At 38.8% G+C, this 26311-nt stretch overlaps 9 protein-coding genes and 1 pseudogene across 10 annotated transcripts; 3 read left to right on the top strand and 7 right to left on the bottom strand.

Moving 5' to 3' along the window:
• Positions 1-904: 904 nt before the first annotated feature.
• LOC101294125 lies at positions 905-2435 on the bottom strand. The gene has a single exon (XM_004309169.1). It carries the CDS (start codon positions 2433-2435, stop codon positions 1065-1067), a length of 1371 nt encoding a protein of 456 aa, XP_004309217.1. The 3' UTR covers positions 905-1064.
• A 159-nt stretch (positions 2436-2594) lies between these two features.
• LOC101293833 lies at positions 2595-4465 on the top strand (annotated as a pseudogene).
• A 493-nt stretch (positions 4466-4958) lies between these two features.
• On the bottom strand, positions 4959-5723 carry LOC101298945. The gene is made up of 3 exons (XM_004308057.1): positions 5431-5723; positions 5247-5332; positions 4959-5113 (listed from the first exon to the last, which is right to left on the bottom strand). Exons 1-3 carry the CDS (start codon positions 5621-5623, stop codon positions 5015-5017), a joined length of 378 nt encoding a protein of 125 aa, XP_004308105.1. The 5' UTR covers positions 5624-5723; the 3' UTR covers positions 4959-5014.
• A 1156-nt stretch (positions 5724-6879) lies between these two features.
• On the bottom strand, positions 6880-7675 carry LOC101298658 (uncharacterized protein MTH_249-like). Its single transcript, XM_004308056.1, has one exon. The coding sequence runs from the start codon at positions 7673-7675 to the stop codon at positions 7064-7066; it is 612 nt and encodes a 203-aa protein (XP_004308104.1). The 3' UTR covers positions 6880-7063.
• Positions 7676-7983: 308 nt separating this feature from the next.
• Positions 7984-10172, bottom strand: LOC101298169. 2 transcript variants are annotated; one of them, XM_004308055.1, is made up of 5 exons: positions 10124-10172; positions 9700-9724; positions 9396-9526; positions 8974-9153; positions 7984-8440 (listed from the first exon to the last, which is right to left on the bottom strand). In XM_004308055.1, the coding sequence occupies exons 2-5, from the start codon at positions 9702-9704 to the stop codon at positions 8241-8243; spliced, it is 516 nt and encodes a 171-aa protein (XP_004308103.1). In that variant the 5' UTR covers positions 9705-9724; positions 10124-10172; the 3' UTR covers positions 7984-8240. The 2 variants fall into 2 exon arrangements, with proteins under 2 accessions (XP_004308103.1, XP_004308102.1); XM_004308054.1 differs by lacking the exon at positions 10124-10172 and having other exon boundaries at positions 9700-9865.
• A 959-nt stretch (positions 10173-11131) lies between these two features.
• LOC101297589 (ADP-ribosylation factor-related protein 1-like) lies at positions 11132-13794 on the top strand. The gene is made up of 7 exons (XM_004308052.1): positions 11132-11290; positions 11842-11999; positions 12123-12263; positions 12425-12533; positions 12669-12730; positions 13120-13223; positions 13350-13794. Exons 2-7 carry the CDS (start codon positions 11907-11909, stop codon positions 13450-13452), a joined length of 612 nt encoding a protein of 203 aa, XP_004308100.1. The 5' UTR covers positions 11132-11290; positions 11842-11906; the 3' UTR covers positions 13453-13794.
• LOC101297881 (putative uncharacterized protein DDB_G0287975-like) lies at positions 13567-14350 on the bottom strand. The gene is made up of 2 exons (XM_004308053.1): positions 14004-14350; positions 13567-13913 (listed from the first exon to the last, which is right to left on the bottom strand). Exons 1-2 carry the CDS (start codon positions 14341-14343, stop codon positions 13864-13866), a joined length of 390 nt encoding a protein of 129 aa, XP_004308101.1. The 5' UTR covers positions 14344-14350; the 3' UTR covers positions 13567-13863.
• A 273-nt stretch (positions 14351-14623) lies between these two features.
• Positions 14624-15961, top strand: LOC101293539. Its single transcript, XM_004309168.1, has one exon. The coding sequence runs from the start codon at positions 14624-14626 to the stop codon at positions 15959-15961; it is 1338 nt and encodes a 445-aa protein (XP_004309216.1).
• A 287-nt stretch (positions 15962-16248) lies between these two features.
• On the bottom strand, positions 16249-19231 carry LOC101297296. Its single transcript, XM_004308051.1, has 2 exons — positions 18061-19231; positions 16249-17373 (listed from the first exon to the last, which is right to left on the bottom strand). Exons 1-2 carry the CDS (start codon positions 18124-18126, stop codon positions 16459-16461), a joined length of 981 nt encoding a protein of 326 aa, XP_004308099.1. The 5' UTR covers positions 18127-19231; the 3' UTR covers positions 16249-16458.
• A 4712-nt stretch (positions 19232-23943) lies between these two features.
• LOC101297007 (membrane steroid-binding protein 2-like) lies at positions 23944-25821 on the bottom strand. Its single transcript, XM_004308050.1, has 2 exons — positions 25452-25821; positions 23944-24461 (listed from the first exon to the last, which is right to left on the bottom strand). The coding sequence occupies exons 1-2, from the start codon at positions 25751-25753 to the stop codon at positions 24140-24142; spliced, it is 624 nt and encodes a 207-aa protein (XP_004308098.1). The 5' UTR covers positions 25754-25821; the 3' UTR covers positions 23944-24139.
• Positions 25822-26311: the final 490 nt, after the last annotated feature.

Raw genomic sequence — 26311 nt, 5'->3', positions numbered from 1 at the left:
CACAGACCAAGTCTTTTGGGCAACAATGTGACCGATTGGCATCATGAACAGCAAAGGAGATACAAGAGTACTTCTGGAAATGGTCAAAAAGCTCATAACTATGAAGCTGGTTCCAACATAATCACAACCACTGTTGTGAGGCTACACCATCCCTTCCCAGTTCAAGGCAGTCTAGAGTTGCAGCATTACAATTGCAACCCTCCATAGCATGCCTTCGCTGTGTTAAACGATATTGAGGAGGTAGAAGAATTGCAGATGTTATCCTGGTTCTAATATGGCATGTACATCTCTCATTCATTCTTTTCTCTAAGGATGTCATCTGAATATAGTTTGTTCATAAAACCAAGTGTATTCAATGCGAGGGTTGGGTTTAATTTCAGTGAAAATAAACTTCCGAAAGAGAGACTTGGATCTTAAACATTTAGATCTACAAGTTCAAAAAAGCAATAAACCTCATTGAATAGCAAATCTTATTTCTCACAACTTCTTCCACATATTTTAACAGTTAATCAAACAAATCTAAGCACGAACAACAATTAAAGAGCTTGGCTTTACTATTATCTACTAGTGCAAATTGGATTTAACTTTTAACGGATTTGGATAAGGATGTTAACATGTGAAAATGTTGAAATATAAAGCCAGAGAATGCAATATTTTGAATGCAAGTTAGTTTCGTGAGACATGCCTAATATGCAAGTTAGTTTTCTGAGACATGCCTAAACAGTTAATCAAACTTGAGAGATAACATGCTCCAATAATTGCTAAACAGATACAAGAAGAAAAACTAAATGAGTAAATTTGCTTCTAACCAAATACATTGGATGGATACTAAACTACCGCATACAAACTATGTTTGAAGTTTGTATAACAACAAAGTAAGCATAAGAGATCAAGTATATACCAGATAATGTGTTTGATTCTCTTTTCTCTATGCCCTGAAGTCAAATCACAGATGCTGTTAAGTAAATGGAAATCCTGTTACAAGCAGCACAACACTCGCACTCAAAATTCGTCAGAAATCCAAAACCATCAATCTTCAAGGTTGAAACGACACATCTAAGTCATCAAGACATGTACAAAATGCAGCAACGATACAGAAAAATGGCAGCTGAGCTATAAACGGCCCAAACAAACAGAATCCACCAAGCCAAAAAGACCGCTACTTCTCTCACAAATGCAGAACATGGTAGTATACTACAAGCATATTGGTAATCATCCGAAGAAATGCCCTCAACCCGAGACAGCCCAAGAAACAAAAGCAACAGAACTGGCGGTGCCAGAAACTGCAAAACCACTAGGCACAAGTAGTGATTGTGCAAAAACACCTTCGCCCTACTGTACTCCAAGTCAGGAACCTTCCCAGCATGCAATCTCTGATACCAACACAACAATGCCTCATTCAAATACATTTGCAAATTTGGCCGCAAAGCAACAAGCTGCATAAAACACGAAACCAGCAAGCAACAAAGCCTAAATTTACCAAAATCCGAAGCCGTAAACCCTACATTCCCAAACAAACCCTCTGCATTTCGAACCTTCCCATTCTTGTTCACAAGCATCCCACCCAACGGATTGATCCACAACAAAACCGTAAACACAATCATCCCATGATTCACATAAAGCACCATTCTCCCAAACCACTCACACGAAAGCATTGACAAATCCGACCTAATCTGATCAGTCCCGAGCCAAAACGCCCTGGCACTCTTCGCCGCCGGCATGAACAAGAAACCGGCCAAACACCCCATCGAAACCGCAACAAACAGCCTACCATTCCCATCAACCGCCTCGAAATCAAAATCCAAAACCGACGGACTGTACTTAAAAGATAATAAGCTTGCCACCACTAGTCCCACAACCCCGAACACCGCGCTCAGCTGCTTCTCCGACCTCCTCGACGCCGATTTCTCCGCCGAGACTTTCCCTAAAACCGCCACCAGCTTCGAAACCGCGGCGAAACCTAGCAGCACCGGAACAAAACTCGCGTTGATCAGAAAATCGGAAGAAGAATCAGAATCGGAGGAAGAAGAGGAGTCAGGGTTTAGGTAGATTTGGAGTCCGAGGGAGGAGACGGCGACGACGGAGAAGGTGAAGGCGTTGGAGTAGTCCGGGAAGTAGAGGCGGGTCTGGAGGTGGGCCTCGTCGAGCTTGAGGCGGAAGATCTGGGCGTTGTTTTCATCGAAATCCGGGGCTTTGTTGGTGTTCTTGGATTTGGACTTGGGCCGTTTCCGGAGCTCCGGGTTGGATGAATCGGAGTCGGGTCGGCGGATGGCGGCGCGGGCGGAGCCGGGCGGGATGTGATCGGGGTGGATGTAGGTGTGGAGGTTGTAGAGGAAGAAGATGGGGAGTTTGAGGAAGGTGAGGAGGAGAGTGAGGGTGAGAGAGAGTGAGAGGTGGAGTATGAGATTCTTGTAGGTCAAGAATTGGTGCAGCATTGTTTTGGGGTGTTGAGAATTTTAGTGGGGTTTTTTTGGTTCTGGGTTTTGTAAAGAGGTGAGGGAAGTTTGAGTCTTTGAGATCTTTGATTTGGAATTTCTGGGTGGCTCAACTACTGAGAGAGGGGGAGACTGGGACAGTGAGGTGTTGGAACAGAAATGGGATCTTCTCCTTCACTGCTTAGTCTGATGTTGCCTCAATGTGGGCCTGTCCTGAGTCGGGTATTATCCAAGATCCGAATTACAAGGTTCCTTCTCTATGCTCCATTTACCTCCTCTAATTGTATAGGGCATTAGGCTCGTTCTCTTGAATACACATGATCCGAAGTCGAAGGTACTCTCATCGTCTAGGCATTTTTATTAAACACTTTATGCTTTTTGGTGTCGTAATGTTACACTTGCGATCAGAGGCGCCTCATGGGGTCCAAATCCTTGGCCTTTTTGCAGATATATATGTATGAGTATTTTATTAACTAAACAGACGACAAATGTATGTTTATTGCTACTGAACCCCCCTTTAAAGACCAAGTTCAAGTCCAAGTAATGTTTAAAGAGTTTACACTCCCTTTTACCCATGCATTAAGCACGTGGTCATCATATATTATGAATAAACAACAAAAATAATATTCAATTTACAATCAAAATAATAATTAGTAATAATTCCTCACAATTATTAGCATTTGTAGCTTTTCAGTTTTCACGGCTTCGTCCCTATATCGGGATTTGTGGTACTACTTAGGTTATTTTGTGAAACATTATTTGTTTTTAAGACCTTATTTTTACTTTGTAGTAAACGAGAAATACATATCGTTTATGTTTTGATTGATTATGTTTGAGTACTCATTACTTATATAAATTTTGTTTTAATTGACCGTTGGTTTATATTATTGCTTTTTTATCTTAAATTTTAGTAATTAGTTGTATACTCGATATTGTATATACGGACCCCCCTAAGTTTAAATCCTAGCTTCCTGCTCGATGTTATTATAAATGTGATCATACCTAAAATTGCTCTCAGGTTCGAAGCGGTACGTACCTCACTCAGACACTGTTTTCATTACGGAGAAATATATGTTACATTTTGATAATTAAAAAAGTAAGGCGCGCACAAAGGGCCAAACGTGGCATGTAGGCAGTCTATGCTTGGTTTAAGTTGCATTAAACATCGGTTTCAATGTCTAACATCATCAAGTATCTACGTGGTTGGATTGCAAGCAAGTGAGACCAAGATTAATTATGAAATTTAACATCATTACATTAACGAGAACAACTAGCTAACCGCGAATTCTATCGTTTTGTTTAACAAATTACTTGCAAAAACGATAAATTATATGAAAATTGTTTCTGTGTTGCTCAGTTCGTCGCTGACGGCGTTTTCTTCGCCGAGGACGGCTACTCCGGCGCGGAGGTTAGGGTTACGCCGATGCGCACTGAGATCATAATCAGGGCTACCAGGACTCAAAACGTGCTCGGAGAGAAGGGGAGGAGGATTAGGGAGCTGACCTCAGTTGTGCAGAAGAGGTTCAAGTTCCCTGAGAAGGGTGTGGAGCTTTATGCTGAGAAGGTCGCCAACAGAGGGCTTTGCTCTACTGCTCAGGCCGAGTCTCTCCGATACAAGCTTCTCGGAGGCCTACCTGTTCGCAGGGCTTGCTATGGTGTTTTAAGATTTGTCATGGAAAGTGGCGCAAAGGGTTGTGAGGTGATTGTTAGTGGTGGAAAGCTGAGGGCACAGAGAGCCAAGGCCATGAAGTTCGAGGATGGCTACATGATTTCTTCTGGTCAGCCAGCGAATGAGTACATTGACTCAGCTGTGAGACATGTTCTCCTCAGACAGGGTGTTCTTGGTATCAAGGTCAAGATTATGCTTGACTGGGATCCCAAGGGCAAGCAAGGACCCATGACTCCTACCTGATCTGGTTACAATCCACCAACCAAAGGATGATGAGTATGTCAGGCGGGCACCAGAAATTGAAGCAGCGCCTCTTTTGGTCCCAACTGATATTGACGTTCTGGGTTACGCAAGTTCATAACTTTAGCTTCAGGCTCTTATATTTTTGATCAAAACTTTAGCCTCAGACATGGTTGTTCTAGTTTTATTGTTTCCTTTGGCAAATTTTGTGTACTGCAAAGATGGGGCGGATCCTTTATCTTGAATTGTTTCATAGTACTTGATACTTTATTTAATATGTTCTTAATTTTAAGGAAAAAAAAGAAGAAGATTATATGAAAATTGTATGTAGCTCATTCAATAAGAAATAATAACAAAGAATCTCTATTTCCAAGGTAGTACATCATCGCGGATCATATGTTATGGCGTGAAAGCACTAAGCAACTAACTCTATCCTAAAAGATAAGATATTTGCCGGAAGCAACAAGATCGACAACCATCTTCCTCCGGATTCTTTTTGCCTTCATTGTCCTTTCCATCCCTGGAATTCTTGAAGCTTACGCACCCAACACATGGCATTTCAGTTATTTGGTTTCTGCGATCACCGTTCTCAAATAATAATTAGGGCAAACTAATTGCTACCTCCTGAAAAATCAACCAGCTCGCCACTGGTACATTTTATTTTGATAAATCATGGCTCTGCAACTTTCTCATTTTTATTTTCTACGCATCTCTCATAGTGCTTTATCACCAAGTCACCAACTACTGAGATATCATACTGCGGAACCACCTGCATAGACATATAATAACATCAATGAGTTGCCTTAATGCACAGGCTTAAGATCTAACCAGACGAGATAAAAGTAAAAAGCTAGCAAAATATCTGCTTAGGGGTAAAAAAATCAAGCAGAGGTAATATCAACCTGATCCAGCTGCGAAGAAATGAACGGTTGCGACGGTAATCTCCTTGTTCTTCTGACAGCTCCGCCGCCCATTCGTCGTATCGGACCTAATATCAACACCAACTGATTAGCTTCAAAGCATATTCGAATCGCCATCTTACATATATTGCATGTTTAGGCTTTAAACACCAAGATTACTAGTTACCAGATTTCTTGGTCGTCGTCTTTGGGGTTCTGATCCGATCTAGGGTCGAGTCGGAGGTGTCCGGCACAAAACGATCGAGACGAGCAACGCGACCCTTGCTTTCGAACATGGAGCACACAAAGGAAGCCTCCATGGTGTTCAAGAACTGCACATGCTTCTCGTTTGTCCAGCTGATGGGCACGTTCGACTCCATTTCTTGTATACGAATTCGAAGGGTTTGGGAAGAACAATCTATGGGGGTGTTTGAGTTTTTGTGAGGATGGCTTGCTTATAACAACAAAACCAACTCGTTTACAAAACCATGGAATTGTTTCCTCATTATATATAGAGAATAGAGATAGCTAAGAGCTTATGGTATGTGATATGTCCAAGTTTGTTGGGAAGAAAGTATTAGGACGCGCCTGCTTGTTTGTCTTTGACTGACATGTCTTTGCCTCACATTTTGAGCTAGATTTTTGTTAGTTTCATTTCTTAGATATTTGTTTGGTATAGTTATGAACTTAAAATCATGGTCTACAATTGGCTTTGCTGCCTTGATCATGAAGTGCTTAATTAAAACAGATAATTAATACGTGTTTATATATCACTAACAGTCTGGTTAACAAGGTATAAGATCTAAGGTGCCAAATATTCTGGTTATCTTAAGCACTATACAAAATTATCGTCTCGTTTCTTTTGCCTTACATATATATATTCGACGCAGCATGGGTGAAAATATCTAGAAGTTCGTGTTATTTTTTAGGCGAGGAAAATATCAAAGAGCTTTATGAGATACGTACAGTTGCAGGGTGATAGATATTTTTGGAACGAGGAAGAAGAATAGTAATTAAGAGGAAGGAATAGTACATACGAAAATATCTGCATGAGGGTGTGTTGAGATATTTTGAGATGAGGTGCCGACGGTGATCTTGTTGGGACCGTTCTGGTGTTGGACGGATCTGACTTTATTCTTTTTCTTAGGGTATTATTTCTCGTTTCATGTAGAGAGTTTAATAGTACATCATTAGATAGTCTAGCTCATAAATGGTCCTCCCTATCATTGCTTGTTTGTTTTTCGATCGACATTGTTGGTTACTTTCTTGAACAAGGTTGGTTTTTACTTAATGATGGACGAATCATCGTTCACTTGGTCGACATTCAAAGAATCATCGTTAATTTGGTCGACATTCAAACGAGTTTCTTCAAATATAAATTATATTATCCATCTACTTATACTTTAGAGTAACATGTACCATTCATAATTGAAAATATCACTAAGTTTAGGATCAGATATTTGTTTCTCACCGAAAAACTATCATAGAGATTGAATAGTTGGTTCTTATTAGTTTTACTTAGGTTGCATAGTTGGTTCTCTCTAGTTTCATGTATCTCACAGTGATATAAACCTCTTTTTATTTCAGTTAAATGTTCAATAGTGAGTGTTGTGCATAAACTCTCGTTGTGTCTTTTAGATTTATGGTTAATGAACTTTCACCTCATAGTTTGATAACAAAATGCAATACAATTTTAGAAAGTTGTTCATTACCAACCCTTTATTTACAAATCACAAGAGTACATCGAGGGTTTCAACTTTCAAGTCACAACATTCCCAAACCAACTGTTCTCGTCTTTCTTGGCTCCGAACGAGGTGGCCTCATTCAAGATTGGTGTGGCGCGCTCTTATAGCCTCAGGGCTCTGACCCAAAACCTCACCCAACCTATAAACCACCATCTCAAACAACACAAACAAAGCACCCTCATACACACTCCCCATCGGAAGCAACGACCTAGACTCCTCCGCATCACCACCGTCGTCCGCCATAGTCTGCGCTGGAACATACCCCACCACGCTTGCATGCCTCACACACGACCCTGTCTCCGGCTGAGCCGTCAGCAGCAAGACTCGAGCACCATGCGATCGCGCAACCGAGCATATGGCATCGACGGTGGAGAAGCCACCAGGTCCGGCAGAGGCGATGAGGAGGTCGTTGGTTGTTATGGGAGGAGTTGTCATGTCGAAGACTACGTGAGCTGAGAAGCCGAGGTGGGCAAGACGCATGCAAAGGGCCTTGAGCATAAGGCCTTCTCTTCCTACGCCGTAGAGGAAAACGTTGCCGTTTTGGGCGGCGGTGGAGGATAGCTCGGCGACTAAGAGGTCTAAGACCGGCGGGTGAGGGTGGGTGGGTTTTGAGAAGATGGAGGCTATGTGACTGCAAATTTGAGAGGCGAGGGAAGCCATTGAAGGGGTTTGGGACTGTGAAGCCATTGCTTTGAGTCTCCAGGATAAGATCAGTGTGTATTATATGTCCAGGTGATGACAAGTTGAATATGCCAAAGTGACACATCAGCAGTTGTCTTTTTTATTTCTTCTATTATTGTTTTTCTTTGGTGCAAATTAAAGAGTGACTTGTATCCTCTATAATGGAGCAAGAAATAAGGCTGATGAACTATTCTCAAAGACAAAGCATACGAGTCTCCTATAAACAATAGGAAAAGGCCCTAGTGAGATCATTCTACCATTTTCAATTTCAAACTATGATATACCAATTACGAATGTCTTAACAATTTCAGTTTATAAGTGAAAAAGATCATAACAAACTATTAAAAATGGTCTTTTGCATCAAGATTTTTAAGCAACATTGTTATGGAGACAGAAATAAAGTGAAACTATTTACAAACAAAAAGCATATTCATGAAGAATACATATAGCAGTCACTGCAGTCATTAGAGCATTCTCTATAGTCATCCCAAAAACTGTAATCAAATGTCAGAGATATATCAACCATAGTTTTAGCTTGGCTTGCTTAAAAACAGTCTTAGCTTGGCTTCATCTAAGCTCCATTAGGTTTGGCTTCACCTGGAGACAAAGGGGTATCAGAGCTCTTTACTTTGTTCATCTCAACATCCTCATCGTCTTCTTCTTCTTCTTCAAGAGGAAGGGAACCTTTCCGTCTGAGTTCTTTTACTTTCTGAAATTCATCATAGTGAGCTCTTCTGAGCTCCCTGAAATTCCTGCTACTTTTGTCTGAATCTGGCAAAATCAATGGTGGAACAAACATACACCACGCATGAGTGATATGAGTACTATCTATTCAAATTTATATATACATAGTATGATTCTAACTTAGAGGAGAAAGATGTGATAAGACTCCTATGTGTCCTTTTCGAAACTGTGCGTAAGCACCATGGATTACAACTTGTAAACAACATAAAGATAGTCCAGATACAATCAGGAACCTAATTATCGGTGTCTTTAAGTCTTCAACTAAGTAACATTAAGAGCTGATGCCACTTAAACAATATCCATTTACCAATAGAGTTGTGTATCTCTTTCTAGCACAAAAAATACATCTGCTAACATATGAAAACTTGAGGAAGCAAGCCTGCCAAAATTTAATTGTTCAAAATAATAACTAGAGCACTTCTCAATTCTAAATATCTAATAACCAAGTAGGCTGGCTAAGGTATAAGAAGCAATCATGTTACTAGATTAATGTAATGAAAAATTGTAATGAACTAATGATTGAAAGAGTCAAGTGAATTGAAAAAGGAATAAATGAACACCTTCATCATCTTGATCCATAGCATCTCCCTCATCCTCAGATGATGTCCAGCCAGTAACTCTTGTTGTCTTCTTTTTACTTGATGATGCCACATCAGTCAAAGCAGTTCTTATCGCTTCTGCATGCATTGCGTCACCGACACATTCATCAAACCGACTCCCCCGTATAGGAGACATAGATCCTGCAAAGAGTAGTGTCATCAAACATGATAAGTACTCTTTTCTGAAAACAAGTACTCAAAAATCAACCAACCTAAAACTTTGCATCATACATTTCCACATTAAAAAGAAATAACCATAATAGTCAAGACTCCTTACCTTTTACATTAACAGAAACATTTTACTTGAAAAGGGTAAGTTAACTAAACTTCATAGTACACACATATAACCTTGAAAGGCCTTCTCACAAAGCAAAGCGACCTACCCTCATCATCTTCATCATCAGTTTGCATGGGGTGATACGGCGTCTTCGGCTCAGTAATTTTCTGCCTTTCAGGTTTATTAGCTTCAATTTCTCCCAGATTAGCCTCATCCCATCTAACTCTTCCTCGGTTACTGATTCAGAAAAAAGTTCTAAAATCAGTACCACCACAAAGTACACATGCTTTCATCGCATCACAAACAACCATAAAATCCAATGCCTTAGTGCACCAAATATTGCCAAACATCCAGTCCTACGAATACGATACACAAAATATTCAACATCAAAACAAGAGATGCTAAATTACCTCATTCTGCTCAAACAGCCAATATCTGCAGGAAACCACCAAAAGCAACTCAATAAGTTTGAATTCTCTGAAAAATTATCAACAAAAAGCAACAGAATGACATTCATAATTCCTCAATCAAAAACCCAAATTCCATAAAAAAAAATGCAAAATTTCATTCTCATTTCTCATTAATAGATCCACAGCTCAACATATATTCCATAATCCACTAAACAAAGACATGCACGAAGCAAGAAGCTAACAATAGAGCCAGAAATCAATAGCAAATAGAAACCCTAATTGAATTCAAACTCCGGCAGAATTTGAATACTCGATACTGTTAGAAGGATCGAACTTTCATTTTCCGGTGACCGGAGCGGAAAACCGAACCGCCGGAATTCGAATTGAAATCGGAAAATGAAATCTGAAAATGGAATTTTCGAACCTTTTTGGAGAAGAAGAAGAATATGATGTGAAGCCTCTCTCTGAGTTTTGGTTTTTCACAAAAGAGCTGGGAGACCTATTTTTCGTTCTCTTATTATGATTATAATATTTTACTCAATCACCCTTGAAATATCATGTAAATACGTCTTTAGCCTCTGTAAATACGTCTTTAACCGGTCTACCTCATCAACAGTTCTAACACCGTGAATCCAAAATTCCAAATTATTTAATTTTTAGCTTGATTTTTTTTATATCTACGCTAGTTTGGTATTGCTGTGACTTAAAAAAAAAACTGTTGTTGTATTACGAAAATAATCACCTGTGAATTAAAACAGTTTTGTGTTTGGTAAATATTAGTTTTAAAAGTGCTGCAAAGATAAAATTTATTAATTTCTACTGTTTTTTAGTGATAGCTGCTTTTAAAAAACAGTTTTGTGTTTGGTAAATATTAGTTTTAAAAGTGCTGCAAAGATAAAATTTATTAATTTCTACTGTTTTTTAGTGATAGCTGCTTTTAAAAGTAACATTCAGGTCGTTTCTAAAAACTGCTGCTAGTGACTTGTAATTTTTTTTTAAAAAAATTGTTTTTCTTTTATTTACCAAACATTATAAAATCTAAAAGTTCGGATAGAAGCTGATTTTTATAAAAGCGAAGCTGTACCAAACTAGGCCTTAATAGACGACCGATAGACCGTGACTTTGAAAAGAATTAGTAACATAAAAGTATAGAAATTACATAATATTAAGTTGTGAATCTGAATCATATATGATTGATAAGAGTGACATCAATTTGTGGCTCTGAATTGACAAGAGCAATATCAAGTTCAAGTTGTGAATCGAATCATATATGATTACAAGAACAACAGACAGATTTAACAAGTTATTTGTAGTTTAACTTCAAGAGTGACATCTCTTTATGGATCGAGTCTTTGAGAACTGATTTTAACTTTACCATGTCATAATTTCGCATACGTTCATTGTATTGTATCGTGTGTGTAAACTCTTCGGGGGTAATACGGGAATGAAAAAGAAATCGTGGACTCCGAAAACAAAATCGTAAATTGGAAAATTGGAAGCTTTTCGATACGAAGCTTTAAGGAGGAGGCCGAGAGCTAAAAAGAGAGTAGCAGCAGCAGCAGTGAACCCATCACCAAGCATCCATCAAAAAGTAAGAATTCTCAGTTTCTGCAACCATGATTCTTACATGTAATTGGTGTGTTTCTATAGGTTCCGTTAGATATGGTATACGGATCCAACTTTGCTTTCAGTATTCTTTGATCTGGGTCTTCTTTTGTGGTTCTGGGTGTGAATATCAGTGATGGAAGGAAATTAGGTCTGGCTTGTATTCAGTTTTTGTTAACATATAGCTATCTGGGTTATACTAAATCATAGATGTTGATTGGAGATGGGAGATCCCCTTTTGGTCATTGATTGTATTATGCATTGTGGCCTTGTAGATCTAGTCTGAAGATTAGAACTTTGTGATTGACGTAGTAAAGGGAGAATTTAGTTTGATCAAAATGGGTGTGTGATGAGAATGAGGATTTTTGTGTGAATTTGTTGATAAGTAGGTAAATAAAGAGTTGGGATTTTGATGATTGATGAGAAACATAGATGCAGGGGACAGTGAGAATGTTAAGTAGCAAAGTGTGTTGAGTATTTGTTTATGTATGCGTTTTGACTTCTACTAATGTTCGACCATTTTTTTTTCTGGTTAAGGTTGCAAAGAGTGATACCGTGAGCTCCTTTCTTTTTGCACCGGAGGGGAGATAAATTAGAGAGAGATGTTTTCATTGTTTTATGGACTCTGGAAGTATATGTTTAGCAAGACGGAGTTTCATGTACTCATTCTTGGAATCGACAAGGCTGGGAAAACGGTAATGCACTTTCACATCTTCTGTGACTTGTCATGCTTTATTGACTCAGCTGGTGGTTTTATCTTGTTTAAATACATTTTCGGAATCATTAGCTGTAATTCTTAGTCTGATTTTTATTGTTAGACTTTGCTGGAGAAGCTGAAATCAGTTTACTCAAACTTGGAAGGTCTCCCTCCTGATCGAATTGTTCCAACTGTTGGACTTAATATTGGTCGTATCGAAGTGTCAAATAATAAACTCGTGTTCTGGGACCTGGGAGGTCAGGTATATTATCATTACTCCAACTGTTGCAGATCCAATGCTTTATGTTGCATCTGTTCTTTTGTTTTTGTTTTTATTTTTATTTTTTTTTTCTTTTCTGAAAGGTATCAGTATTCTTTTCAAGATGGGTTTTTACAATTACTTGTGCTTGTTATTTCTATCAGCCTGGTCTTCGCTCAATCTGGGAGAAATATTATGAAGAAGCACATGCTGTGGTCTATGTTATTGATGCTACTTGTCCATCACGCTTTGAGGATTCAAAATCTGCATTGGGTAGGTGATGTTCAAATTGGTGAATATTCTTCTGGTTGCTTAACTTTCTTTTCCTGTGGCAAGATACGACTTACAATATGATATGTTATAAATATATGACATGCCGATACTAATATCTTCAACTTGTCAAACCAGAAAAAGTTCTTCGGCACGAGGATCTGCAAGGAGCTCCTCTGTTGATATTGGCCAATAAGCAGGTGAGCAAAGAACATGATCATATGACGCATAATCAAGCTTAAACAACTTATTCTTAAGTTCATTCAGCATGTTTGACTTGTATGTTTCTGAAGTCATGCAACCACAATTTCTCTGAAGTTTGATTTTTAACTTAAATTGGCACACACACAGAGTCTATGTGCTTAGGTTCTTGGTAATTAGTGGCCAGTGGTTAGAACTCAACCAGTGGTAATTATCACACAAATAATTAATACCGTGCTTTGGATTGCATCTGTTTCTTTTTAACATATAAGAGTTGTATCTATATCTTTCCTTTAACATAAGAGTATTGTACCGTGTTGTGGATTCTGTTGCATTCCTTACAACATATATGGTTTTATGTGTGATGTCACCAATACTCCTTTGTTAGGATCTGAGTGATGCTGTATCATCTGAGGAACTTGCTCGATATCTGGATCTTAAGAAGTTGGATGAAAGAGTTTACATGTTTGAAGCTGTTTCAGCTTATGATGGGTAAGTGTGTCATTTCTCAGCTTCCATGCTTTGCTGAATTCTTATTTGCTGCCAGAAGTAGTAGTATGGAAAGGGAAATACCAAATAACATGCAATGACTCAGAGTGTGAAATTTGAATGTCGTAGGATGGGGATTAAAGAAAGCGTAGAGTGGTTGGTGGAGGTAATGGAGAGAAGCAAGAGAACTGAAATGTTGAGAGCTCGTGCAGGAGGTCCAGCTTCTGCTTAGAATCACAATATGCAGTTGTCTATTACTGCTTTTGTTAACCCTTCTGTAGATAAATCATTGATTCCGAGTTTTAATTATTTACTACATGATTCACAGTCGAAAATCAAATCTTTTCACATACTGTCAGCCAGGCTCGAGGCTTCTTGTTATTCCTTTTCAACTTGAAGTTCAGATTGTAAGATAACACTAAATTTATCACTTAATGATTACAAATTATAGCATCCTGTTTAACTCCAGCAGAATGGTAGATTGAAGTTTACACATTCAGAATCAAGATTGTCTATTTATATAGAAACAAAACTCAAAGCTTGCTTCTTTAAAACAAGAAGCATACACAATACATTTAAATATCCGATATAGAAACTTATGGAAGCCTTTTCAGTTCTCCATGGCGCTGTGCCTGTAACTCTGCTATTTGCTTGATGCAAGAGCAGTTCTGTCCTTCATTGTTGGCTGTGCTTCTTTGCAAAACAAAGAAAACCAATGTCACCAAAACACAATCTACAAAAAACTCAAGTCCGAAAACGAACAGAATGTTATAGAATACTTACTGGAAATGAGAGCCTTAGGTCTGGTCTTGAACAGAATCCGGTGACGGATAATTCCAATGACTTCCAATTCCACCCTCCCCGAACCACCCTCCTCACCGCCCTCCTTGACTTTGTTCAACACCAACAGCGGCTTCTTCAGCTGCATCTTCGTCCCGGTCAGTTCATGATACCCTACCGTGAAAGTGTAGGTTTCCGGCGAGGAAGGCCGGCAGAGAACACCAATCTTGAGATTCTGGAGACGATCTTGGAACTGGGGCTGAACTTCAACCATCCCTTGTAACTCAATCATGGCCCATTCTGGACAATTCTCTCCACAACTACACTTCACCCTAATCTGCATTCTTCCCTCTTTCAAATCTTAAACGGCGACACATCAAGAGCTTTATAAAGACTGTGGAAATTTTTGGCGCCAACATCTCCCGCTCAGAACATCATTTGGGTTGGGCTCATGTCTGCCTTGGGCCTCAATGCTCTCAGTCCATTCTCAGGTGAAAAAGTCGTGTAGGTTTAGGGTTAAGTACGTGATTACTTGAAACACAAGAATTGGTAATATGACTAACCTTTTAGACTTGCATTGAAATCACAGTTGAGGTAGACTTACATTGAAATCGAAGTTGAAGATGCATACCAAATTCAAGAGGGTGGCATCTACAACAGACCCTAGGCATCAACAAGGCCTCCTACCTTCAGCACATCGTCAATGGGAGTCTCTTGATCTGGTTGTGGTGTTTGTGGTACTTGACAAGTTGTTGGAACCCATCGACCTCGTTAGATTCGGCGCGGTTTGCAAACAATGGTCTCGGTTTGCACAAGACTACAAGCAATGGTACAAGCGAGCGGCGCTACCCATGCTCCTAATTCCTATCGACTACAATGAATCAAGTCAGGAATGGCGTTACGGAAAGAAGAACAGGCAACCAAAGCACCAAGGATTGCTGTACAGCGTTTCGGAACGAAGAGTCTACAGCAATGTGCAGAGTATTGTGCTGCCATCAGTTAGCAAACCAAGAAGCAATACACAGTGTAGAAGATACTATCGTGGATGTGGGCATGGTTGGGTGGCCATGATAGACAAGGATGTGGATGGAACTCATGGAAGCGGCGTGATTATAACTCTGGTCAACCCTTTCACAACAGCAATGTTGCAGTTGGTTAGTACTTCAATTTTCTATGGCATCCCGAAAGTTATATCGTTGGGAGATCCGACTTCGAATTCAGGTGTGCAATTAATTTTCTGTGATGAGATGTCCTGGATTCAAGTCAGAGGAAGACAACGACAAGCATGGAAAACTTGCCATCCACATTACCTCTTAGATGATCCAAATGACCTCTTACATCATGTGTGCAAATTTACTGATGCTATATTTTACAGAGGCCAAATCTACATGGCTGATTGTAGTAATTGCGGAATTGAGGTGATTGATTATGAAGATCTAGACCAAAACAAAATAGTATACGCATCACCTCCTTCAGCTGTTGTGGATTCCCTAAATTTTCCACAACGAGCTGAACGAGCTTATCTTGTGGAATCAATCAAGGGAGACTTGTTCTATATTCGAAGGTTTACAAAGTTAAACAGTATTCAAATGGTGACTGAGAGTTTTAGGGTTTATAAGGTAGTGCTCCATGGATCCATTGTGGAGTATGTTGAGGTGAAAAGCATTGGAGATGAGGCTTTCTTTGTTGGTGATAGTCCTTCGGTATCTGTTTTGGCTTCAAGCTCTTCAGGGTGTCAACCAAATTCGATTTACTTTACGGACGATTCGATAAATTATTCTCTATATTCGGCTAATTACTTTGATGAGAATCTACAAGTCGAAAACCAGAATAGTGAAGTACAAGTTGATATGGGTGTCTTCCATTTAGAGGATGAAACTATTAGCCAACATTACCCAAAATATAGTTTTGATGGAAGGCTGCTACCACCGCCGTTTTGGATTATGCCGCCGGCCGTTTAATGGACTCTGCTAGCTACTCGTCGTTCCGGTTCATATTAGGGTGAGAGTTTTCTATTCTCAGTTCAACAAATATGTATATGGATTACTGGAACTTCATTCTTTTTTCAAGTTTAGTTTTATGTCTTCATATTCTCATATTTAGGATGTGTTCTCTATTCTCATATTTAGGATGTGTTCTCTATTAGTGAAAGCTAGTTCTTATGAGCAGAAGACTTTCTTTTCTTGCTAACTGAAAAACTAGATTTATACATTGACCTTAAAGTAGACATAAATAAAGAAAAACCCATGAAGATATACTTAAGGGTAGTACTACTAAACGCTCCAAAGGTTGCTGCTAAAAGTGTCTTTTACATCAATTGGAAGATTAGATTAATCAAAGGCCAATCAATCAGTGTATCAAGAACAAATTAGAGTGCACATAAGTCTATGCTAATGCAGACACTAGAGCTTGAGTCAAAAACATACATGCGGAGTTAAACATTGCAGAAATCTTTTGGTCAGGCAATCTCTTTCTGCAAGAGGTTGTCCTTGTGTTGTTGTGATGAACTAAGTTGCTTCTGGAAGAATTCCTCGATATGTGGGTCATACTCGAGTGGGATTGCACCTGTGAGAGTCTTTATAGCAAATTCAATGCAGGGGTCTGGCCATGAACTCCCGAAAGGTGGTTCAGTGATGGATGATCCTGACTTCTCACCAGTTCCAACTATGCCATCATGTTTCTCTTGTTTGACCAAGTTGTCTGGAGGTGGAAGAACATTGCATTCTTGCTTTTCATAGCTCATATTGTCTGATTCTCCATCGCCAGAATGATCCTTTAGAGTCTTTATTGCAAAGGCAATGCATGGATCTGTGAAGAAATCAGCAAGAGGCGAATCTGGGGTAACTCCAGGGTTCTCTTCAGTCTTAGCATGCTCTTCCTGAACAACAGAAGCAAAATCTTGCTTTTCCTGCTGTTGGAATGAACAAGCAGCTGAATTATCTGACTGTTTGCTGACAACTCGACGTGCTCGAGTGGTTGGTTTCAGTTCTGGCACTGTATCAACTTCAATACCAGCTAGTCGCTTAGAAGCACGACGAGGCAAGTTAAGATCTTTCTTCTTCTTAGATTTGGACAGCCGCTGTTCACTTTCATGTTTTGCATTCCCACTTCCTGGAGATTGTTTATCTTGAGTGCCTTGACCTGCAAGAGCAGAAATGCTTCTGGTTTTGGTAAAATGACCATCCTGTACTGTTTGCTTTGAACCTTTGCCTCCTAGCAGATTTAAGCTGCTTGATTCCGGAGCATGTTCAGTAAGGGACGCACTTGCTCCATTACTTTCACTATCAAGTAGCTGTTCATCTTTCATCAGCTCATTCAGGTTCGAGCTTCGTTTGTGTCTAACCTGTCCGCTTGTTCTACCCACTTCTAAGTTCTGCTTGGTAACAGAAGACAATCCAAATAGCGAAAGATATTAATGAAAAAGTAAACATAGTTACCGCGCAGCAGCTAATCAAATCAAGAACATAGAAAGCTAAAATGAACTCACACTACACATCCAACAGTAAATAACTTCTCCTATGCCAATATATAAGCAAAATGAACACTTTAAGCACTAGATAATAGACATTAGACGAAGAAGTTCCCCAATTTAGTAGCAGAATAGACAACCAAAATAAACCCTTCAAATCATAATCTTCTCTAAAACTTTATTTACAAAGCAAACGGTACATAGAACACCTTTGGGAAACATAAGGGCCTATTTGACAACCATTTTGTTTTTGGGTCTCAATGTTCATCTATCACCTTGTGTAATCCAACACAAATCAGCTTCTTTTCTTGGCATATTTCTAAAATTTCACCTTCCAGCAGCATATCAAATCATCACACAACATTTCTAGTAAACATAGCATTCACAACCACCACAAGCACAACCCACAAAATTTACAAGCTCAAAAATAGGTTCTTTACCAAATCCACTACTAAAAAAGCTAAAAGACTTAATCTTTCAACTGAAAAACCTACTTAACCACCCTGAAAATTGCAAACCTATAAGCCTAAGACCCTAAAGAACACTTTGAACATGATGAGATTGAACAAAGTAGAAGGTTTAGTTATGTACCTCGTCATTTCTAGCTCTGCCCTCCACGGCCAACCCAGCTGGGTCCTCCGATTTCCGCTCCCTCATGTCACCGGAGACCGAACTTTCCGACCGACAGCCGCCGGAATATGAGACTCAAGTGTCTTTGCGCTCCCGTGAGTCAAAGAAGCTCAAGTACAGAGAACTAGGGACTCAAAAGTCGTTTGAGACCCACGTGTTTTCTGTAACTGGTTTTAAAGCCCAGGAAGTTCTCGAACCTCTGCTTGATCAAGTTGTACATTGGTACGAAGTTACCCTCAGGTTTTTGGTGAATGTACTGATTTAACCTCAGGTACAATGATTTGAGCACAACAACTAAAAGGAGTAGCTAAACTGGGGAACATGGGATTCTGCACTTTCTGGTTTTGGAGATTCCACTAGTGTGGTTCAAGTGTATGAATTTGATCTACCACATCCAATCACCTAATGACACGTGGATCAACTGAGAAGGACTTTTCTGAAGCACCCTTGAACTCTTGGGTATTTAGATTTTATAACCCTAATACTCATAGGCAATGCTTGTGACATTGGAGATTAGGAGAATTTCATAGAATGCCGAGACTTATGTGATTGATTCTGGCAAAACCACTTGGAAATCTCCAACATCTGTATTATACATGTAATGTATCATGTATGGGTTACAAAGAAACTAAACTTGACTAGTGCATTTTCACAAAGTACAACTCAAACTAGCTAGTGTATATATAGCAAGTTTCAAGTACTATATAATCTGTGTATATCTGATCTGACATGAACTGAAAACACCACACTGGAACTCTTAGACTGCATCAAGTCAATTGTGAAGCGGATTGGGTCCTGCAGGGACCTTTCGGCGTGAAACTGCTTGAATCGAGATGATCTTGTTCCTTCTCATGGACTCCATGGCGCTTAGGATGATTGGAGCATACCTGGTGCTGTAACTTAACCTTTGTTCTGTATTGGAAGCTTGAGATGTAGCAGTAGTACTAATAGGTCGACAATGGGAGGTTTGAAGTATTGCTAGGAAGACAATGACAACAATTAGAGTTGAGATTAAGCACTTTTCAGGCTTCATCATTGCAAGTGTGGTAGAGATCAAACTCAAATGAGCTTAAAAATCAAAGAATGATGGCTTTTGGCTCTGTCTGATTGGAAGTTTAGCTGTATAAATAATGGAGAGAGCTGCAGGCTTCCTACAGTGTACATGTATTATGTATATGTATTTATTTATTCATCGATCACACGTCGATTCAAAATGACAAAACTGAGTTGACTTTGGGGTTTGGAAGAAGTCGTTTTCTTGCTAATAAGCTGGCCGCCATGTGTAGTTAGCTCTCATCTACATTAGCGCATTGAATTATATGGCTTTGATCTGCATCATTTTTGGACTAATTAAGCAAAAGGTTGACTCTTGATCGAGAGGCTTAAGTTTCTTTAATCCCAACTCGTATCCATGTTTAGCTCTACAATTTCTACCCGAATTCTCTTCTTGCATATACTGTTTTTGTATTTATAACTATGTATTTATAAGTCGGTGAGTTATGGCATGGTTGGCTAGATAGGCTAACCAATAATGTTGAGGTCATAGATTCAAACATCACTGATGTATGTAGGATGCGTGAGTTTATAATAAAAAATTAAAAAAAAATAAAAAAAAACTACACAGCTGATGTAACAACAAACCGAACGTTTTTTTTTTTTTTTTTTTCCTTAATTTTTATGATTACAGCCAAATTCATGGTTGTCATCAGCAAGCATGCTGCTCTTGTATTCTAACATGGAAATGCATGAATCATGAATGTGGGAGATCGATTTGACCTATTCCGTGTTTTCTGAGATGTGTATGTATATATTCAATTAATTTTGCAGTTGACTAAGTACAGTCGGCCAGAGGTCATACCAATTGAAAATGATGAGGCAGGCGAGCTTACTATGTAGTTTGGAATCTTGACCAAGAAGGAAGAAGATCGAGGAAGACAACTGAAGCTAGCAGTCGTACGACTACGTTTGGCATTCGTCTTGAAAGATGTAGTTGAGCTAAAGTCTTTGTTAGGTTCATCACATTCGTTAAAGACAAGTCTTGCTACAATTGGCAATGAATCTGAAGCTTTGAGCTAGATTAATTCTATCTTCTTCTAGCATATAACTAGATGTTCATCCCAAAATTGGGTATTATAGTGATTCAACAGAGGGGTTCTGCTTTTAGTACCAATGGATCAAGATCATAATATACATAATAATGATAATATACATAACAGAGAAGCACAAGCACCATATTCCAGGCCTGAAAACCACCAGCTTTATGATACAAACAGATCAGACACTCTAAAAAGGTATCAACTATACATTACATCTTTAACTTATCACAGTAGGATTCTATAGCATACAAAACCACTAATTGCTTCATCAAAAGAACAAAGTAGAGCAAGTTTCTTCGTGATCTTCGGTAGAGCATGCTCAATCTTGACCTTTTCCCTTCTGTTCTCATCATAAACCAACTCCATTTCTCAGCCTTCGAAGTAGAGTAGAAAGCAGCACATATGTTTCCTGGAAAATCCAATTAATTGTGAAGAGGATTTGGTCCACCAGGGACAGTTTGATGAGCAACAGCACTTATCTGGTCCATCTTCTTATATCGAAACCCTGCAGAATGCAAGCCAGCACTAAGACGCCTAAATTCAAAAGAAAACCTGGCTCTTTCTCTCAGTTTAGGTTTAATTTCTTCAACTTCTTCACTGCTAGTAAAGCACCAGCTTATGTGCCGCCGGCCACTAGAAACATTAACTAGAGCTAGAATGACAAGAATGCATATAAAGACAGAAGAGAGTTTAAAAATTCTCATGGCTCAAAAACTTTGGTAGATAGAAGTTTAAGTAAAAGGAGTTGTTTGTATGTATCACCAGGAATGAGCTTAGAGTTTTATATATAAGGGAAGGATTAGAAGCTAACATACCCTTCTGTATTTTCTTTTCAATTTTTATTTCTTTTGGAGTATAGGCAACCGCTCTGGGTAGAAAGATCCAAAATGCACATTCAATCAATCATATCACAATGCCTGTACATGCCCTCATTTTCTAATCATTGCTATAGGCCTAATTTAAAAAACAAAGCATACATTTATTATCAGATAGAAAATAATCCATATCAGAAAGGATGACATTCAAGCAACAAGCCAAGCAATTGATGAAAGACGCTGATTATGATGATATAGGAGTGCATGATGCTGAGGTATCAGGAGTTGAGGACCATTTGGTGAATATCAGGAGTATAGCATTTGTTCTATCATATCTTACTTTGTGAACGCATGGCGTTTGGGGTCACACAATCCAGATTCAAATGATAAAACCTGCAGATTAGGTAACTCTATATGCATCACATAGTTCTTAGACTGGTCTGGTCGGTTTCCAAGTACTACTTGAGAGAATCAGGAATCAAAATAAAATTGCAGTAGCAGCCAAGAGATCAAGGCATTAATATGCAAACTACACTGGATGTGTCACTTACACAATTATCTAACTAATGTTGAGCTTCTCCACTAATTAGGCTAGAAAACCACATCAGTATCAGAGAATTGCAACTTTTATTACTCAACGAAAGTTCTTTATTCTTTGGATCAACAAGTACATAAGCAAAGGCGCTATGCTCTTGATCTTTTCCATCTTGCTTATTTAAAAGGTGAATTTGATCAGAGTGAGTAGTACTTTCAGAATACTGACTGTACGTGCGAGTTGCCTAAAGAAAACTACTACTTACGAGATCCATTGATTCCTTCACAATCTCTGTTTGCATAATTGAATAGAATGCCAAAAGCTTACATAATTGACTTTGGTAATTGTTTCTCCAACACCATACATGAGCTCTTGATCAAAATAAAATTAACTTACATGAACTGTTTATGAAGAAAAAACAGAAAAACTTCACTAGTGCATTCCACAAAGTAGAACTCAAACCAGTATATATCAACTTTCAAGTAGTCTAATAATCTGTGTGTCTGATCTTCCATGAACTGAAAACAAAACATCACATTAGTATATAACTTGTCAAATTTCAAGTACTCTACTAATCTGTGTATCTGATAATTTTGTTGTTCCATGAACTGAAAACAACACATCACATTGCACACTTATCTGAAAACACCAATGTTTCCTGTAAATCCACTTAATTGTGAAGAGGGTTTGGTCCAGTAGGGACAGCTTTATGAGAAACAGCGCTTACTTGGTTTGTCTTCTTAAATCGATATCCTGCAGAATGGGAACCAGCACCCTGAGGCCTAAATTCAGTAGAAGCCCCGGCTCTTACTATCGGTTCGGAATTCATTTCTTGAACTTCTTCACTGCTAGTACAGCACCCAGTGATGTGCCGCAGGCAACCAGAAACATGAAGTAAAGCTAGAATGACAACAATGAACATAAAGAGAGAGAGTTTAGGAATTCTCATGGCTCAAAATAGAAGTTGAAGAACAAGAAGTTGTTTATCTGTTAGCAGGTTTGAGCTTAGAGGATTATTTATAAGGAATAGAAGCTTTGACAGCCAACCCTTCTGTAAAGTCTTTTCAATTTTAACTTCTTTTGGAGTAAGCAAAGTCTGTGAGAAAAATCCAAAATGCATAATCAATCAATGTCTCTGTCTCACAATGCTTAAACGCTCATTTTCTAATCATTGTTAGTCCTAAATTGAAAATGAAAAATGAGAGATTAAGTAATCCATATCACTGATATCAGAAAGGACCAACGTTATAAGTTAGTAAGTTATAGCAACATGGCAAGCAGTTGATGAGATAAGATGATATAGGAAGGTATAGAAGTACACAATGATACTGAGATATCAGCAGCGTTTGGTAAGATGCAGCATCTGATCTACAGTCCAGATAGTATGATATTTTGATGTTAGTACACCGCGTTTAGCGGCACACGCTCCAGATTGCACATCGGATGAGGAACCGCGGATTAGGTAACTCTAATCAGTCTAATGCATTACATACCTCTTAGACTGCTTGGTTGGCCAGGCATGTACTTAGATGTACAGTACCATATATGCAAAAGTTATCAAGATTCAAGACTAATAAGAACAATGCGGTAGCTAAGGGACCAACTGACCAAGGCATTAATATGCACAGTGGACTGAAAAGATATGTCAATGACCCAATTTTAAACACGTTCTTGGCCTTGTTGTCCAACTTTGAACAGATTGAAGATTTGAAAATGAAAATTCTGGTTGAAGATTTTCGTTTCTTCTCCTGGGTTACCATCATGCAAGAAATCTATAGCATCTTTACGGCAGTTTGAATTGGTATATTTGCTTTTCAAGCATCTCAAGGATATGCTTCAAGCCTCCAAAGGGTGGTAAGTGACACAAATCCCTCAAACCCTTTACACCAGAAAGGGAAGACCCTCAAGTCATTGTATAAATGGGATGTTATATTTCCAAAGAATAAGAAGGATGTTAAAAAATCCAATGTATCATCAAAATGCTTTTCATAGGATGGTTACCGTTCTTGCATATTAATGCTCAAATTTTGGTGGTGGATGAAAAATTCCAAAACAGGTCAAGGCGCTAGACTTTCTATCTTAGAGAATCTGAGAATCATCATCTCTCTATCGGGAAACACTAAAATCTTTAAATTATTTTGGTGCAGCACTGCCAAGGGACACTTGATAGTTGACATAGGACAGGTTTTACTGAAATCATTTGGAAGAGAAGACAGGAAACATAGTATGGCCATGGTTCGTTAGTTTTTAGCAGAAGAGTGAACCGTGTCTTCCCAGCAAATAGTTATTAACAGTAAGTACGGAAACTGAAGCCTATAGAGAGTCGAGCCTACATGATTATGAGAATAATAGCTGAAATTTGTGCCCAAAAGGCTGTTCTGCAAGCGATGGGCTCATAAGTCCTAACAGCATCTCTATAGATAGATATTAAGGTAAGAAAGTTGCACCTCTGATGCACAAAAGGTACATTGTTGAATTATTATATCAATAATTGAACATCCAACAGTCTTATAACTGGAGTAACCTAGGCTAAGAAAGCATGAACATATATGAGAAAGAGATTGTACTCCAGGAAATGGTTCCCCCTCTACAGACTACTCTTCCTTAGCATCAGCAGTAGATGAGGAGGTTTCCTCAGATTTAACAGCTGGGCTTTCTGATGGAACATCTTCAGCTTTAGGGGCATCACTAGTGGATTCCCCCTGAGTTTCTGGAACTGTACTCTTAATGGTACCAACCTTGACATACTTACTCATGAACTTATATTCCCAATCTTGCAAGGCCTCAAGCTCAAAAGGACCAAGACCAGTGGTATCACCAGTGAGATCTTTGTCTTCAAAAGACATTTTTGCAAGAGCCCTGCTAGCATCTTTTCCTGCAAATAGAGCATAAGGACCTCCAGGTCCATAAAACATCCTGCAAAAGTGGTCCAGAAGTAACAGATTAGAACCTTGTTTAAGAGTGACGTGAAAAGGAAATCTATTTAAGACAGCATATGACTAGTCCAAGTAGCCATTAAACTACTTATTGGCCATAGACCGCCCCTTATAAGATACAGATAGTTAAACAAGAAAAAAAAAATATCAACTCATCTGATGTTGCTGAACCACACTGAAGATGTCTAGAAAGTTAATTATAGAATGCATCTTAAGCTGCTAAATCTCAATCACACTTCAAAAAACAAACTCAGATAAGCTGATAAATCCCAATCACACTTCAAAAAACAAACTCAGATAAGCTGATAAATCCCAATGTCATTTGACAATTCAAAACACAGTTCGATCCGAGATCACCAATCAACATCCTAAAATCATTTCACACTTCAGTATCACTTGTAAAGCAACCAGTGATACTGTGACAGAGTGACCCAATACACACTACCTTAGATTTGAATAAGGTCAAAACAACAAATATAACTCTACAGAAACCAACTTGAACAGAAAACATGGGCTTCTTAACATATATAAGCAAAAGCTGGATAAGAACAAAGACCAAACACTTCACAAACTTCACCAACTTCAAAACCTCAAACACATACGAGCTAGATAGAAACACTTTCTTATCGATTGCATGAATGAAAAACAACCACCTTCCCAATCACAACTATCAGACTCAACATGCAACATCAACTAGTTAAACCACATACATAGTCATCAATGATCACTAAACCCACATCGAAAAATCGCAATCCAATCCCCAAACTGAAACAATTTCCAGCTCTAACTCTTTATCATCTATCAATTCATCAATCACAGAGATAAAGTCCCCAACTTCAAAACCACCACATAACACAACAACACCAAAACAGAAACCCAGTTGACTACTTCACAAATCAAACAAGCACAACAATCAAAAACCCCAGTTACTAAAACCCTAAACCCTAAATTGAAAATCTCAATTAGCTACCTGCTCTGAGACACGTCATAGATCTGACCCTTGATGGCCATAAGCAGAGGCTTCTTGGGATCGGTTCCGTCGTACTGCTTGAGCTCCTCCTCGGTGACCTCGCCGACCTGGACCGGCGGCAGCAGAGGCTGCATCTCCTCCAGGTTTCTGGGCTGGTGGTGGGTCTCCGACGGCCCAAAGAGCCCGGAGAGGATATGGTAAGCGGCGACGAGAAGAGCCAGGAGTGTGAAGAAGGTCGCCGGAGATAGGCCCGTGTAGGCCACGATCGCCTCCTTGAGTGTTTCCCAGAGTTGCAGAGCCATTGTTTTTCTAGAGAGAGAAACAAGAGAGAGAGAGATGAGGGAGAGAGTGATCAACGTTTGGTCTGGTTTGGTCTAAATTGGTTTTATTTTTACTACCTACTACCTACTTATAGTTTAGTAGGGAAATGGAGACTAACTTTTTACTGTGTTGAAGTTGGATTTTTACTGCGGGGGAGTGAGGTCATTGATTCATAAGTTTATCTAGAAGTCATTGAGATAGAGATTCAATGGCTAAAATACTTTCCTGGTGGAATTCGATTTTGATTCTTGTGTTACTAGCTTTATGATCAGTTGTTTGGTTTCTAAGTTTTCTATCCGTTGGTTGTATATTTCACATTTACACGTTTTTCATTATGAATTTTTATACATCATTATAAATATTAGACAGAAAAATTTAGTCGAACAAACTAAAATGTAAGAAGATAGCGTAGTGAACTTTCAAGAGAAATTTTATTAACACATCTTTAAATGTTAGATACACTATTTTTTTTTTTGTTACAAATTATATAAGACTTTATAGGTACATAAATTACCAAAGAGACATTTATATCAAAGTAA

The sequence above is a fragment of the Fragaria vesca genome, linkage group LG7 (genome assembly GCF_000184155.1).
Source record: "Fragaria vesca subsp. vesca linkage group LG7, FraVesHawaii_1.0, whole genome shotgun sequence".
Taxonomy (NCBI): Eukaryota; Viridiplantae; Streptophyta; class Magnoliopsida; order Rosales; family Rosaceae; genus Fragaria; species Fragaria vesca.
Note: the sequence above shows the minus strand (reverse complement) of the source record. Positions and strands in the feature narration are given on the sequence as shown.

Bases quoted from the DNA above. Each gene is read 5' to 3' on its own strand.
- LOC101294125 (XM_004309169.1), bottom strand. From the start codon at position 2,435: ATGCTGCACCAATTCTTGACCTACAAGAATCTCATACTCCACCTCTCA.
- LOC101298945 (XM_004308057.1), bottom strand. From the start codon at position 5,623: ATGGAGTCGAACGTGCCCATCAGCTGGACAAACGAGAAGCATGTGCAG. The intron at 5,333-5,430 runs GTAACTAGTAAT...TGTTGATATTAG, and splicing joins GACGACGACCAAGAAATCTG to GTCCGATACGACGAATGGGC. The intron at 5,114-5,246 runs GTTGATATTACC...ATGTCTATGCAG, and splicing joins TTTCTTCGCAGCTGGATCAG to GTGGTTCCGCAGTATGATAT.
- LOC101298658 (XM_004308056.1), bottom strand. From the start codon at position 7,675: ATGGCTTCACAGTCCCAAACCCCTTCAATGGCTTCCCTCGCCTCTCAA.
- LOC101298169 (XM_004308054.1), bottom strand. From the start codon at position 9,806: ATGAATGTCATTCTGTTGCTTTTTGTTGATAATTTTTCAGAGAATTCA. The intron at 9,527-9,699 runs GTAATTTAGCAT...TTTCTGAATCAG, and splicing joins GGCTGTTTGAGCAGAATGAG to TAACCGAGGAAGAGTTAGAT. The intron at 8,441-8,973 runs GTGTTCATTTAT...TGATTTTGCCAG, and splicing joins TATGGATCAAGATGATGAAG to ATTCAGACAAAAGTAGCAGG.
- LOC101297589 (XM_004308052.1), top strand. From the start codon at position 11,907: ATGTTTTCATTGTTTTATGGACTCTGGAAGTATATGTTTAGCAAGACG. The intron at 12,000-12,122 runs GTAATGCACTTT...TTTTATTGTTAG, and splicing joins TCGACAAGGCTGGGAAAACG to ACTTTGCTGGAGAAGCTGAA. The intron at 12,731-13,119 runs GTGAGCAAAGAA...CTCCTTTGTTAG, and splicing joins TGATATTGGCCAATAAGCAG to GATCTGAGTGATGCTGTATC.
- LOC101297881 (XM_004308053.1), bottom strand. From the start codon at position 14,343: ATGCAGATTAGGGTGAAGTGTAGTTGTGGAGAGAATTGTCCAGAATGG. The intron at 13,914-14,003 runs GTAAGTATTCTA...TGTTTTGCAAAG, and splicing joins ACCTAAGGCTCTCATTTCCA to AAGCACAGCCAACAATGAAG.
- LOC101293539 (XM_004309168.1), top strand. From the start codon at position 14,624: ATGCATACCAAATTCAAGAGGGTGGCATCTACAACAGACCCTAGGCAT.
- LOC101297296 (XM_004308051.1), bottom strand. From the start codon at position 18,126: ATGAGGGAGCGGAAATCGGAGGACCCAGCTGGGTTGGCCGTGGAGGGC. The intron at 17,374-18,060 runs GTACATAACTAA...GTTACCAAGCAG, and splicing joins GCAGAGCTAGAAATGACGAG to AACTTAGAAGTGGGTAGAAC.
- LOC101297007 (XM_004308050.1), bottom strand. From the start codon at position 25,753: ATGGCTCTGCAACTCTGGGAAACACTCAAGGAGGCGATCGTGGCCTAC. The intron at 24,462-25,451 runs GTAGCTAATTGA...CCACTTTTGCAG, and splicing joins TATGACGTGTCTCAGAGCAG to GATGTTTTATGGACCTGGAG.